Source organism: Andrographis paniculata, unplaced genomic scaffold, assembly GCF_009805555.1.
Source record: "Andrographis paniculata isolate CXL003 unplaced genomic scaffold, ASM980555v1 Contig59END, whole genome shotgun sequence".
Lineage (NCBI taxonomy): Eukaryota > Viridiplantae > Streptophyta > Magnoliopsida > Lamiales > Acanthaceae > Andrographis > Andrographis paniculata.
In genome coordinates this window covers 707,703-720,660 of record NW_026137594.1, presented here as the reverse complement: position 1 = coordinate 720,660, position 12,958 = coordinate 707,703, and the positions used below count along the sequence as shown (strand labels likewise).

Here is a 12,958-nt window from a genome sequence, read left to right as displayed (position 1 = left end):
AGATATATTTTTCTATTATGATAATTAAAAGAAAAGAGGGGTCATTTATCATATGTACTAGATGTTTATTGCAATTTTACTATGAAAGTGTGAAGTTACATAATACTAAAAATATTAAGGATTAAGAAAAGAAATTATTATTATTTTTTTTTTGTTTTTGATTTAAAACTGTATTTTTTTAATTTGACTTTTTATATAAATAGTATTTTAATGAAATATTTTATGTGAAAAAATATTTATATTTTTATTGAAAACTATATAAAATTTAAGATGTTATCCAAATGCATTTGAAGTAATTGTATTTAAGTAATTGCCGTTATATAAGATCATAAGAGAAATTTCAAGAAATGACGATCTACTCATTCCATCAATAACCTAGCCGAATTCGGTGTATCACAAGGGAGTTGCCTTTTCTATTGACTAGTATTGAAATTCATTTAATTTTTTATTTTTATTTTTCTTTTATTTAAAAAAAAAAACTCCAAAGCTTTTATTAATTTTGATTTTAGTTTGAATTTTTATTTAATAATATTCTATAATAATTATTTTATGAGAAAAAATAATAAATTTTTATTGAATATCATACAAAATGAACAATAATGATTTTGATTCGTTTGAAACCAAAACCAAGCAACTTTTTGTTTATTTATATATCTATATATATATATATATATATGTTTTCAAACTTGTTTTACAAAAATTACTATTTTCTTAAATATATATATATACAACTCAAAATTTATTTTTTTTATTTAAATATCCGACGTCCAATATTTATTTTCTATTTAATTTTTATACTATTTTTCAAATCAACCTAAAACTCTTCCCCAAACATATACAAGCAAACCCTAATGTAATGCAAAGAATCAAAGCAAGAAGTGTAACATATACATACATAAAAAATGAGGAATAAACAGAAATATGTATTAACTGAAAATTTAAATCAAATGTGATTACAAAAATAAAATAAAATAAAAAAGTCCCTTCAAATGTAATTGATGATCGATGATGATCCATATCACATATATATATATATATATACATACATATATATATACATATGGATTCTCATCTTCTAACCTCAACAGAGTTTTACAACACAACAACAGCAGCAGCAGCAGAAGCAGCTTGTAATAATTATCAATCCTATGTTGTCTTCATTTCTTACAGAAACATCAAAATCCTAAATGAACCGATTTAATCATTAATTAATTTTTCTGAATCTCTAATTCGATTTTGATTTTGATGTTCTTTCTTTTTCTTTTTTTAAAAATAATTTCAGGATCTTGGGGGTGGGAAGAATTGCGCACCGGCCATGAAGCTGCTAATCGGAGCTGGATACAAAGACGGGTCAAGAAAACCCGACCCACCGGCAGCGGCGGCGGCGCCGCCGGAATTATCCCCGGCGGAGGTGGCGGTTGCTGCAGAAGGACCAGTGATTAAATTGAGCTGTTGAACTCCGGCGGCGCCGCTGACACTTCCTCCGCCGGAGGAAGTCTCCCCCGCCGCCGCCGCCGCCATGTACTGACTCTCCGTCCCTTGGTCGTAAAGTATCCCTTTGAAGACATGGCCGCCGATGTTCACCGCCGCCTGATACGCGTACTGATCTTCAGCGTCGTCAATGGCGCTCACCCTCACGCACCGGAAATTCGCCGCCGAACTCACCTCCGACGGGAAATTCCCAATCTCTAACCCTAATTACATACCGCAAAAAATTAGTTCATAAAAAAACCCTAATTTTTGGGGGAAAATTGGAACAGTGATTATCCTGTCAAGAATACCCAAAAACAGTTCCTTTGACAAGAAAGAAATTTGGGGCAGAAATCAAAGTGAGAATTTCGAATTTTCCTTTTTCGATGGAATTCAGATCGGATTGGACAGGAAATCGGAATTGGTGTCATGTAGACGAAGACCAAGTAACAGTTGTAATGAAAAAACATCTAATCTGTCAAGAAATTGGATCAAATCGAATCGAAATCATTGTATATGTAAATTTAAAATTTACCTGACGCAGGAGGAATTCTTGTGCAGGCGAGGGAATTCGAAGCCGACGGATTATTAGTATTATTATTATTATTATTATTATTCTCAGCTCGTTGACGTTTTCCGGCGGAGGTTTCGCGGTGGTTGTCCTGCTGCTGCTGGAGCGCCGCCAGCTGCTGCTGCCGTTCCCGGCGTTTAGCGGCGGGAACCCACGTGCTCTTCACGTGCGTCTGGCACTGAAACCCTCGGCTCTTGCAGCAAGTTCTACACCTCATATGGGCGCAGTCTTTCTTCGCCTGATTGCCGCAGTCTTGGCAGCTGATTCCGCCGCCGCCGCTGCTGCGCATCATCAGAAATCCCGATCTCGGAGAGCCGTTGAAGGCGGTGGCGCCGCCGCGGCTGGGGCCGACGGCGAGTCCGCCGCCGAGATCCTGCAGCGGATTGACGCTGCCTTCGCCGCGCTGCAGGAAGTTCTCCGCCTGGAGAGTGTGGTGGTGGTGGTGGTGGTGGTGGTGGTGCGGCGGCGGCTGTGGCTGCCATAGCTCGAATCCACGGTACGGAATTTCCTCATTTCTGAACAGAAACCAGCTCTCTGGATTGATGTCGTTGTGGTGGCTGCTGCTCTCCTGATCGGGGTTACTGCTGCCACCGCCGCCGCCGCCGCCGGTCCTCCCTCCTCCGCCGGCGCCGCCGCCGCCTAGTGAGAAAAAACCTGCCATTCCGGAATCAATCGCGAGCAGCCACAATCCATAGCACAAACAAACTCCAACGGGGGACGACGAAGAACAATCGAATTGGGGATTTTTCTTCGTCGAATTTCAGAAATTCTCGAATTATGGATTTGGGGGCACACAATTTCTGGAAATCGATTGAGAATTGGGAATGGGGTGGAGCTAATTGCATGCGTTGGATGAAGAACAAACCCTAAAAATTAGGGATTGCAAAATGGATTAGAGAAAAAGGGGTTTGTGGCAGCTTTAATTAGGGTTTTAGGAAGAAGACGACTCACTTTTTATGGGCATATAATAAATCGATCGAATCCAGTCGTCTCCGATTCTGGTGCTTGTTCTTGTTGTTCCTGAATTGAATTGAATTGTGTTGTTGGCATTAATTAGAGGGTGTCTGGCACGCCGCCATGGATGATCTCAACAAAGCTTATAAATTAGCTTCCGTTTATCCCCAAACCACCATTTACAGCATTCAACGCTACTCTCATTCCTTCACTGTGAAACTTTCTGCACCTTCTCAGCCTTTTTCAACTTTCATATATACATATATATTAATTGTGTGTCTCTGTGTGTATGTATATATATATATATATATACACACATATGGGGACCGATTGCAAATTGGAATAAATCAGCACCAATTAGTGGATTAAAAAAAAAAACAGATAATAAATATTTTTAAGTAACACTTCGTATATATTGGATATGATATATTGACATATGTGTATTTTTTATAAAAATATATAAAAAAAAATTAATATATTATAAAAAATTATTATTTTTTATATTTTATATCAAAAAATAACTATCTTACAAAATGAAAACACATTCGGTAACCTCATTAACAAATGTGTCAACACTAAGGTAAATACTCTCATGTCTGCCAAAATTATATAAGTATTTTTTGTTATAAGTTAATTTATGCACATTTTTATTTATAGCAAAATATTTTATCAATCAATAATTTTATATTACTCTTAATTTAATAAATACTTATAATAATTTTACCATTAATTACTCCGTTATTTTTTTATCCATTAATTAATATAAATTTTATAATATCATTATTTATTTTTTACCTGATTATTTTAATATTATTATTTTTTAGTTTTCATAGTCGACTAAAATTACATAATTTTCCATAATGAAAAGACTAATATTATTCATAACACAGATATTGTGTGAGTTGGGTCAGATCCATTTATATTATTATTATTATTGTAAAATAAATGTCTGGTAAATTTTCTGATTCTGTGAATACTAATCCGGAGTGTGTTGTATGGTTGTGTTTTTTCTTGCATGAGGATCCTACAGTTGGTGTGGTGCCACGTGTCGAAAGGGCCGCATCGTGGCCCTTGTTTTTGCAACCGGAAAAGGCGCTGCTTTTATGTCTTTATTCTTCTTTATACACATATATTGGTGTGGACATTTGATTGTTTTCAATGGGAAAAAATTTTATTACTATTTTCAAATTTAGATTATGTGCTCATATATGTAAAAAAAATATATATATATATATATATATTTTCTTAAAAAAAAAAAGAACTAATTATGTTATTTCTTTTTTATTAAATGCATATATAATATAATCAGAATAATTTATTTTTTAATACATCATGTACTATGTTAAATTGTATTGAAATCAATTACAAATTATATTGTTAGTTTATATGTTATATTTATATTATATTAACATAAAACGAATAACAGACATGATGATCAAGTACAACACAATCTCCCATAAAAATAGCGCAACTGCATAATTTTATTTAACATATTATGTGTTTAATTGATTATCTCTTTGCTATATATTGTCAATATTATACTAAAAATTTTCAATCAATACAATAACCGCGGCCTATTTGTTTATAGTGTGTTTTTCTAAAAAACATTTGATGCTATTATAAAAAATATAATATATATTCACATAAAATATATAATATATAGTCTATTAATTCAAAAAAGTCAATAATTTTAATACAAATTATAATTTTTTATATTGACGACACACTTTCATATACATACCATAAAAAAAAAAAAAAAAATAATATTCATATTAGAAATACAGAACAAAATAAATAAATAATATTCATATTAGAAATACAGAACAAACACACTCTATTACATGTTTAAACGACGGACACGAAGTATATAAAATATTTAAACATCTGATAAAGGTAGATTATGGATGGCGAATGCATGCATATATTTTGTATATATATATATATATTCACTTTATAATTTTCTTTATATGTATTGTATTTTTTTTTTTTTTGTTCAAAAAATTTATGTTTATTTGAATTGGAGATGAGTTTTAATAATATAATACTCTTTTCGCCTCAAATAAATATATTATTTTAAATTTTTATAATAAATTATAAAATAATAATAATATTTTATTACTTAATCAAAATATGTAAAATAATTTTCATATTTTCGTCGTATGTACTTTATGTATATGTGTAATGATATCTTTTTAATTTATATAAAAAAATAAATGTATTTCAGTATTTGTATATTATTATTTTTACTATAATAAAAATAAATATTTTTGAATAGAACAAACGAAAATAATAAAAATAATATTTTTTTCAGTTAAAATAGAGAAATTATTATATTAGTTAATTGTAATATGAAATGAAGAGTTTTGAAAAGCATACGAGTAAGTTATCAGATAGAGGGTAGGATCCCACTGATTTGACCAACTTAGTATACTATTTCGAAGTAATTAACATTTTAGATAATATTTTTGATGTTATAGAAACATGTATTGTAATATACTCCCTCCGTCCCAAATGCCGTGTTTGCTACACTGTAGACACGGTATTTCAGGAGCGGTATAATTAGTAGATAATTAAGAATGTATTAGTGAAAATAATTATCCTATAATATAAATAATTATAAATTAAGATTAAGATAACTAATTAGTTTAATTAAAATTAAAAAAAATAAATTTTAAAAATTTAAAATGAGATTAAAGTGTATAATCATTTTCCGAAAAAGAAAAGCGACATAGTATGTAGGACGGACAGAAACGGCAATGTGAACATTGTATGTGGGATGGAGGGAGGATTATGTTATATATTATATTTATATTTTTTATATAAGAAAAAACAAAATCAATACCAAAACACACAAGGAACAACCCTAATTAAGCCGCAAATGTTTTTATTTTTTTATTTTTTTTAAGTTCACTTTGATTTTTTCAACTATATATATACATACTCTATAATTTCTATAAAATATACTCCATTTGTCCACAAACTAATATCCTACTTTCCTATTTGAAACGTTCAACAACTATTGTCCTATTTTTTTTTTTAAAGAAAAATTTTACATTTTTATCCTTCATTCATTTGTTATTTTTAATCTTTACCATACATTTAAGGGCAAATTTGTCCATTCATAACAAAAAAAAAAAGGACAATCATCTAAAAACTGTGCAAATATACTTTAGAACAGTAGAAATTGGACGGATGAAGTATTATTTTTATTATAAAATGTCACATTTAACAATTATTAAAATCAAACTAAAAAGTATAACACTGATATAAATTCAAAGTAAACAAATTCTCAAAAGTAGAAAAAACAAATAAATGTTTGAAAAGATTCCACATATGTAACATCAATTGTACTATAATATTCTGTATCCAAATCAAAGTATAATTAAAAACTAGATAAAAATTTAAATATATATGTTTTCCCTATAAGATTACACTTCAAATATACTTAATTTTTGGGCAACAAAAATAAGGAAATCTCAATACATATTATTACGAATAACGTCGAAATTCCTCACAAAAAAAAAAAATATTTAAAAAAATAATTAAAACTCAAATACAAATTATATATAAGTGCATGAATACATAGTATTTAATTTTTAAAAATACTTCTATATTATAATTATCATGATTAATTGATTATTCGACTGATTTATATATCCCTACACTATTTATACAATACTCAATTATATATACTAAAGATTAGGAGTTGTCCCGGGTCGAGTAGCTTAGATTTGTATAGTTTGAGTCGAGTATTCAGAAATTTTAGATATTTTAAATGCCTAGCCAATCATATATCCAAAATTTAAATAAATTTATACCTATAAATACATTACATACTATTGTATATATTTTTGTTACAATTAGATTCTAAAATAAGTTAGAAATTTTTTAATTAAAATAACTAGCCCAAAATTTTCAAAATAAATAATATCATATTTGGTCCCGAAAATGAATTGAATTTAAATCCAATGATCCATATTTACTATATTCAAACATTTATCTTTATGATACGATGTGTAAAAAGCACAAATTGAACCAATTGAGGCCAAGTTGAGGTGTTTGTTTGTGTTTTAATATACCTTTATAAGTATTATATGAAATATCATACAAATAACATATAGATTTGTTTCATATTTAAAAAAAAAAAAAATTAAAATTACTAATAAAACTTGAAAAGTTACGATTTGTTTGATTTTTATTTGTATTTTTTATTTTAATAATTTTTTTAAAAAATAATATATTTCTAGCAAATATATAGTATTGATTTGTGTTTAATTTTTTTTTTTAAAAAAAAAAATCATTTAAAACACAGTACACAAATTATCACTTACCAAAATTCAAAATTCAAACCCCAATAAAAGTATAATTAATTAATTAATTAAGTAATACTACAATAATTCGAGATAATAATTTTTGGTCATCACTTAAATAAAACAGTGAATTAGGGGTAGAGTGGACCATTCATATATATATATATATGTATATTATATTCATGTACCTTAATAATTAAGCTTTAATTAATTTCATTTAGGGTTGACTATGGGCAAGGGGCACTTACGTCATTTCACGTGCGCCATGTGTACGTATCCACAACCACAACATATGGCTGTATTTAATACCGTATACGGATGCCCGCCGGCCTCTCCTTCGTAGCTGTATATTTATTTTGTAAATAAATAAATTTTTTTTTTTTTTATACGTAAATTTTAAAATATTAATATTTTTTTTATATATAATATAATAAACTGACTGTATGTTTACTTGTGATGTTTGTTTTGGATTTTGATTTTGAATAAAAAAATTTGAATTAAAATAGTTGTACATAGCATAAAAAATATATTTACCTTTTTAATTTATTTTAAAACTATTGACATATACTAAAACTACATATAAAATATGGTGAACTATTAAATGAGTAATTTTATTAAAATACTCCTATATATACAAGAAAAAAGAATATTTAATCATTATTATATAAATGTATTAAACTACAAAGAAATAAATAAATAAAATTATTGAAACTATGTGTAAATATATATTGTATGGATGTAAAAAAAGAAAGCTATCTATTAAATTACATTTATGAAAATGTTAAAAGTACATTGTTCAACATTGATGAATATTTGTTTAATACATAATCCCAATAATCCTTTCTAATTGTCTTTCTATATGTATTAACTAAATTTTAAGTCATAAATTGTTAAGAAAGAAAATTACTAAGTAATTAACTAGGTAAAAATATATCATTATAATTTTATTTTACTTTAATTTTCTTGTTATGAAATTTAGAAACTATGTGACTATATATAAGGTTTCAAATTTTAACATGCACAAGATCAAGTTTTAATAATACCATGTTAAATTTTTTAGAGAATATAATATTTTACTCCCTTCATCCCATATACCGTGTCTGCTACACTGTAGATACGGTATTTTAAAAGGGGTGTAATTAGTAGATAATTAAGAATATATTAGTGAAAATATGAGAGGATTGAGTGAGCTCGAGCGAAGCGAGAGGGCATGAAGCGCCTCGATAATTATTCTATAATATAAATAATTATAAATTAATATTAAGATAACTAATTAGTTTAATTAAAATTAAAAAATATATATATATATAAAAGTTTAAAATGAGATTAAAGTGTCTAATCATTTTCCAAAAAAGGTGGAATATGACACGGACAGAAACGACAACGTGGACATGTTACGTGGGACGGAGGCAGTATTTTTAATTATTTCTTATGTTTTTTTAAGCTAGATAAGATTTAATTACTTAAATTTACCTTTGTAGGCATACATCAAATTAAAATATATATTATGTAAAATCAATCCCATGTGTGATCGAAATTATCTATAAAATGCCTATATATACACGTAATATTACAATATCACATAATCTACATTACTTTTTTCTAATACAAGTCCACAAAATATTATATTTATTTATTTTAGTTATAACACATAATATATATGGATATTATAGAGATAGTGTAATTAATAATTGCAGTTATTTTTTTTTTTTACAGTAATCAACTAAGAATCAGTTTAGCATAACTATAAAAGTGACCATACGTATATAGACTTAGGTTATGACATAATTTAATTATAACTAAGAAAATTTAATTATGATATATTGTACAGTTAAATCATTGCTTTTCTAGCTGTTAGTAACATATGAAATTAGCTTTAAATGAAAATATTTACTTTCCTTTAAATTTTCATTACTTATATATGTATATATATATATATATCTATATCTATATCTATATCCATGTATATTAAAAATAATGATTAGTATGTGTATTTGATTTTTTTTAATCTAAAAAATGAGATATTGTAAAAATAAATATTATATTATTACAGATAATCCTAAGTATTGCATAGTAATTTTTTCTTTTTTTTAAGAAAAAAAAATAAAATAGAGTAAACATACATTCTTATCAAGTTAGTACTTACTTTACAATATTCTTTTTTTTTTGTTTAACTTATCATATTACTAATTTGAGCATATATATATATATATATTTAACTATATTTTTATTTTAATATTTATTTACTATAATTATTAATTTTTCTATATATGGAATTCTCCAATATGTTAGATAATCGAAATGATCATTCCATCTAAAAATTTAAACTAATAGAAATATGTATTATTCATATATTTTTAACATACATAAGTCCCCAGCAATAGTAATATTATAAAACAATGTATCATTGAATAGTTAATTTAATTATATACTATAATACTTTATGATCGATAGATTTTATGCAATTTACATTGTTTTAATTTAAACTCGTGGCACAAAATAAAATCTAAATATGTGTATTAATATTTAATCTCAATGCTAAAGATATTATAGACTTGTAAGATTTTCTTTGACATTAACTATGTAGGCTAGTGAATAAGATACTATGGGCTTGTTTAATTTATAATTTTAATTTGTATATATGTCTGATTTTTTTTTTTAAATGGTAAAAAAAAATTATAGAGTTGATGTGATATTTTTTTTAATACATTAGAATTTACAATACTATTATTCGAGTGTGCACTGGATAAATCTTTATATCAATACAATAGTCCGTGAAGTACACCAATAAAAATAATAAAAAAAAAAAAAATTACACTATGTAACAGACAAAATAAAGAAATGTCTGAAACTTAAAAAAATTACACTATGTGACAGACAGAATCAAGAAATGTCTGAAATTTAAACTAATAATCTCACGGTCACGAATTCCTTTGAATAATAAAAAAATGGCTCTTTATTTTATTTAAATATTTTATTTTTCACTATTTTTACTACTTAATTCTTAATAATAAAAAAATATCACCTTTTTTTTTATGAATATCATATCAAAATATTAGATAAATTAATTTTTTTTAAAAAAATAATAATAAAATCAAGAGAGCACACCATGCGCTTTTGATATAATATTTTTTAATAAATAAATAAATAAATAAGAAAAATTAAATGGAGTGCAAATTAATATCAGGGTATGTGTATGTGTGTGTATATATTGTGTGGTTTTATTTAAAAGTTGTTGAATATGAAAATAAAGGTTTCCTACTTGAGGTTTTTTTTTTTTTCAATTATTATTCTTATTACTATTTATGATATTTTACATAAAAAACTGTTGTTGAATTAAATTTTTTAAGAAAAAATGAAGATATGTATGAAATAGTAAAAACTTTAAAAATAAATAAATTCTATTTTCTATATAATATTTTAAATAAAATAGATGTATAATATGTATTAAATGATCAATATTTGTGTATAATACAAAGTAAAATACAACATTTGTTCATTTAGTTATATTAAGAATATAATTCAACACCAAAATTTTATAAATTTTGTTCTCTTTGCATTTTTTCTCAAAATATTTTTACTATTCAAGTTATCGTGCTTCTTAATAAAAACATATGTATATATTATTTCCTCCGCCCCAAATACTCTATAATATTTTTTTTTTGTTTGTTCCAAATTCACTGCAGTTTTCAAATTTAGAAATAATTAATAATATTTATATACATATATTAATATACACTTTATCTCATTACATCACTCAAATAAAAAAAAAATATTCATTTATCTCTCCAATCACATCACTTAATATCCAAATTATCTAAAATTACATACTTAATATTTTCCACATAAATTCTCGTGTCAAACACAAATGTTGCACAGTGTTTGAGACAGAGGGAGAATTTTTTTATACTTTCTCCGTTTAGGTTTTTATGTCAGTATATCCGAACATACAAAATTAAAAAATTATACTCCTTTCGTCTCACATACTGTGTTCACGTTGCCGTTTCTATCTGTCCCACATTCCATGTCATTTTTTTTTTTGAAAAATGATTATACACTTTAATCCCATTTTAAACTTTTTAATTTTAATTAAAGTAATTAGTTATTTTAATCTTAATTTATAATTATTTATATTATAGGATAATTATTTTCACTAATATATTCTTAATTATCTACTAATTACACTCCTTCTAAAATACCGTGTCTACAGTGTAGCAGACACGGTATATGAGACGGACGGAGTATTTAAATAGAGAACCACAACCATAATCTCATGTATATATTAAAACTAAACACATTATTTGAAATAATAATAATATCAAATTATCATCCACTTATTTTTATTTTAAAATAATAATAAATTATTAAAAAGTGAAAAATTGATGAATAAGTGAAGCTAGCTAGAAGCCCACTTGGCACATTATTAATTAAGCCGAAATCTTACTTTTATTTTTTTTATTATTATTATTTTTTTTTTTCTAACATTGAAAATAAGTATATCGTTAAAGTTTTTACATTATAATTAATTAAGGGTTTTTGGTCGTAATTAAAACTTCTTTAATATATTGTCACAATTTTTGACTTATTACACTTATGGTGATATAAATACACACCTACCCTACCCTTAACCCTACCATTCTGTATTATTATTATTATTATTATTATTATTATTATTATGAATGATATTGTTATTATTGAAATTTTATGTTGTCTCATATAAGCATAACACCAAGAAATACCTAATTCGTTATCTACAAAGTAAATAAATTGAAGTGGGATTAAACTTACTAATAAATATTTATAGGGACATTTAGATTTATTATACATATATAATTATATAAGCATGTGCCTTTTTATTTTTACCTTATTATAACATATAGGGATTGAGGATTTACCAATTACACATAGGCTAAAATTTGGGTTTATTCACAATTGTATTTAAATTTTAATTTTAAGTGTACTCATTTGTTTAATGTAATGTTGTAAATGATATATATATATATATATAAATATAAGGGTTTCTTCATAAATATATACTCTCTCCATCCGGTTAGAAAGTATACATATTTCTATTTTGGGACGTCCAATTATAATTTAAACATTTCATTAAATACCCTACTTTTTTTCACAGATACCCTTACTTTACATCATATCATTACTTTTACACAAAAAAAAATAAGGGCAAAAATGTCATTACACTACTTTCAATTACTTTGTGAGTGGACAGAGGGAGTAAAATTTATGAATTATTTATTTACTAATAAACTTTATATATATATATACAATAATTTATTTTATAAATTTATATTAAAAACAAATATGATATATATATATATAATAGTGTGTGTAGGGTCCCTTTAGTTTGGAATTCAATAATTTACCTTTAAAATTGTGACATGAAACGTACTTTAATAAATAAAATTTTACATTTGCTCATGCTATATTTTTTGTACTTTAATTAATAATATATATGTATGTATGTATGTATTGTTAGCCTTTTTACATGTCCTGTAGATTAATTATGTATATGACTTCTACTCTTAATTTAATTGATTTATTTTTTAATACCCTACTATTAAAATATTTTTGGGTTTTGTATATAAATACATATAATTGCATTTGGACTTTTTGTAGAGTTGAATCTAAAAGTTTT

The 12,958-nt window shown here is 25.8% G+C and overlaps 1 protein-coding gene across 1 annotated transcript; it reads right to left on the bottom strand.

Annotated features, from left to right (window-relative positions):
• Positions 1–915: 915 nt before the first annotated feature.
• Positions 916–3,242, bottom strand: LOC127258295 (protein EXPRESSION OF TERPENOIDS 1-like). The gene is made up of 3 exons (XM_051285092.1): positions 2,993–3,242; positions 2,006–2,695; positions 916–1,694 (listed from the first exon to the last, which is right to left on the bottom strand). The coding sequence occupies exons 1-3, from the start codon at positions 3,003–3,005 to the stop codon at positions 1,279–1,281; spliced, it is 1,119 nt and encodes a 372-aa protein (XP_051141049.1). The 5' UTR covers positions 3,006–3,242; the 3' UTR covers positions 916–1,278.
• Positions 3,243–12,958: the final 9,716 nt, after the last annotated feature.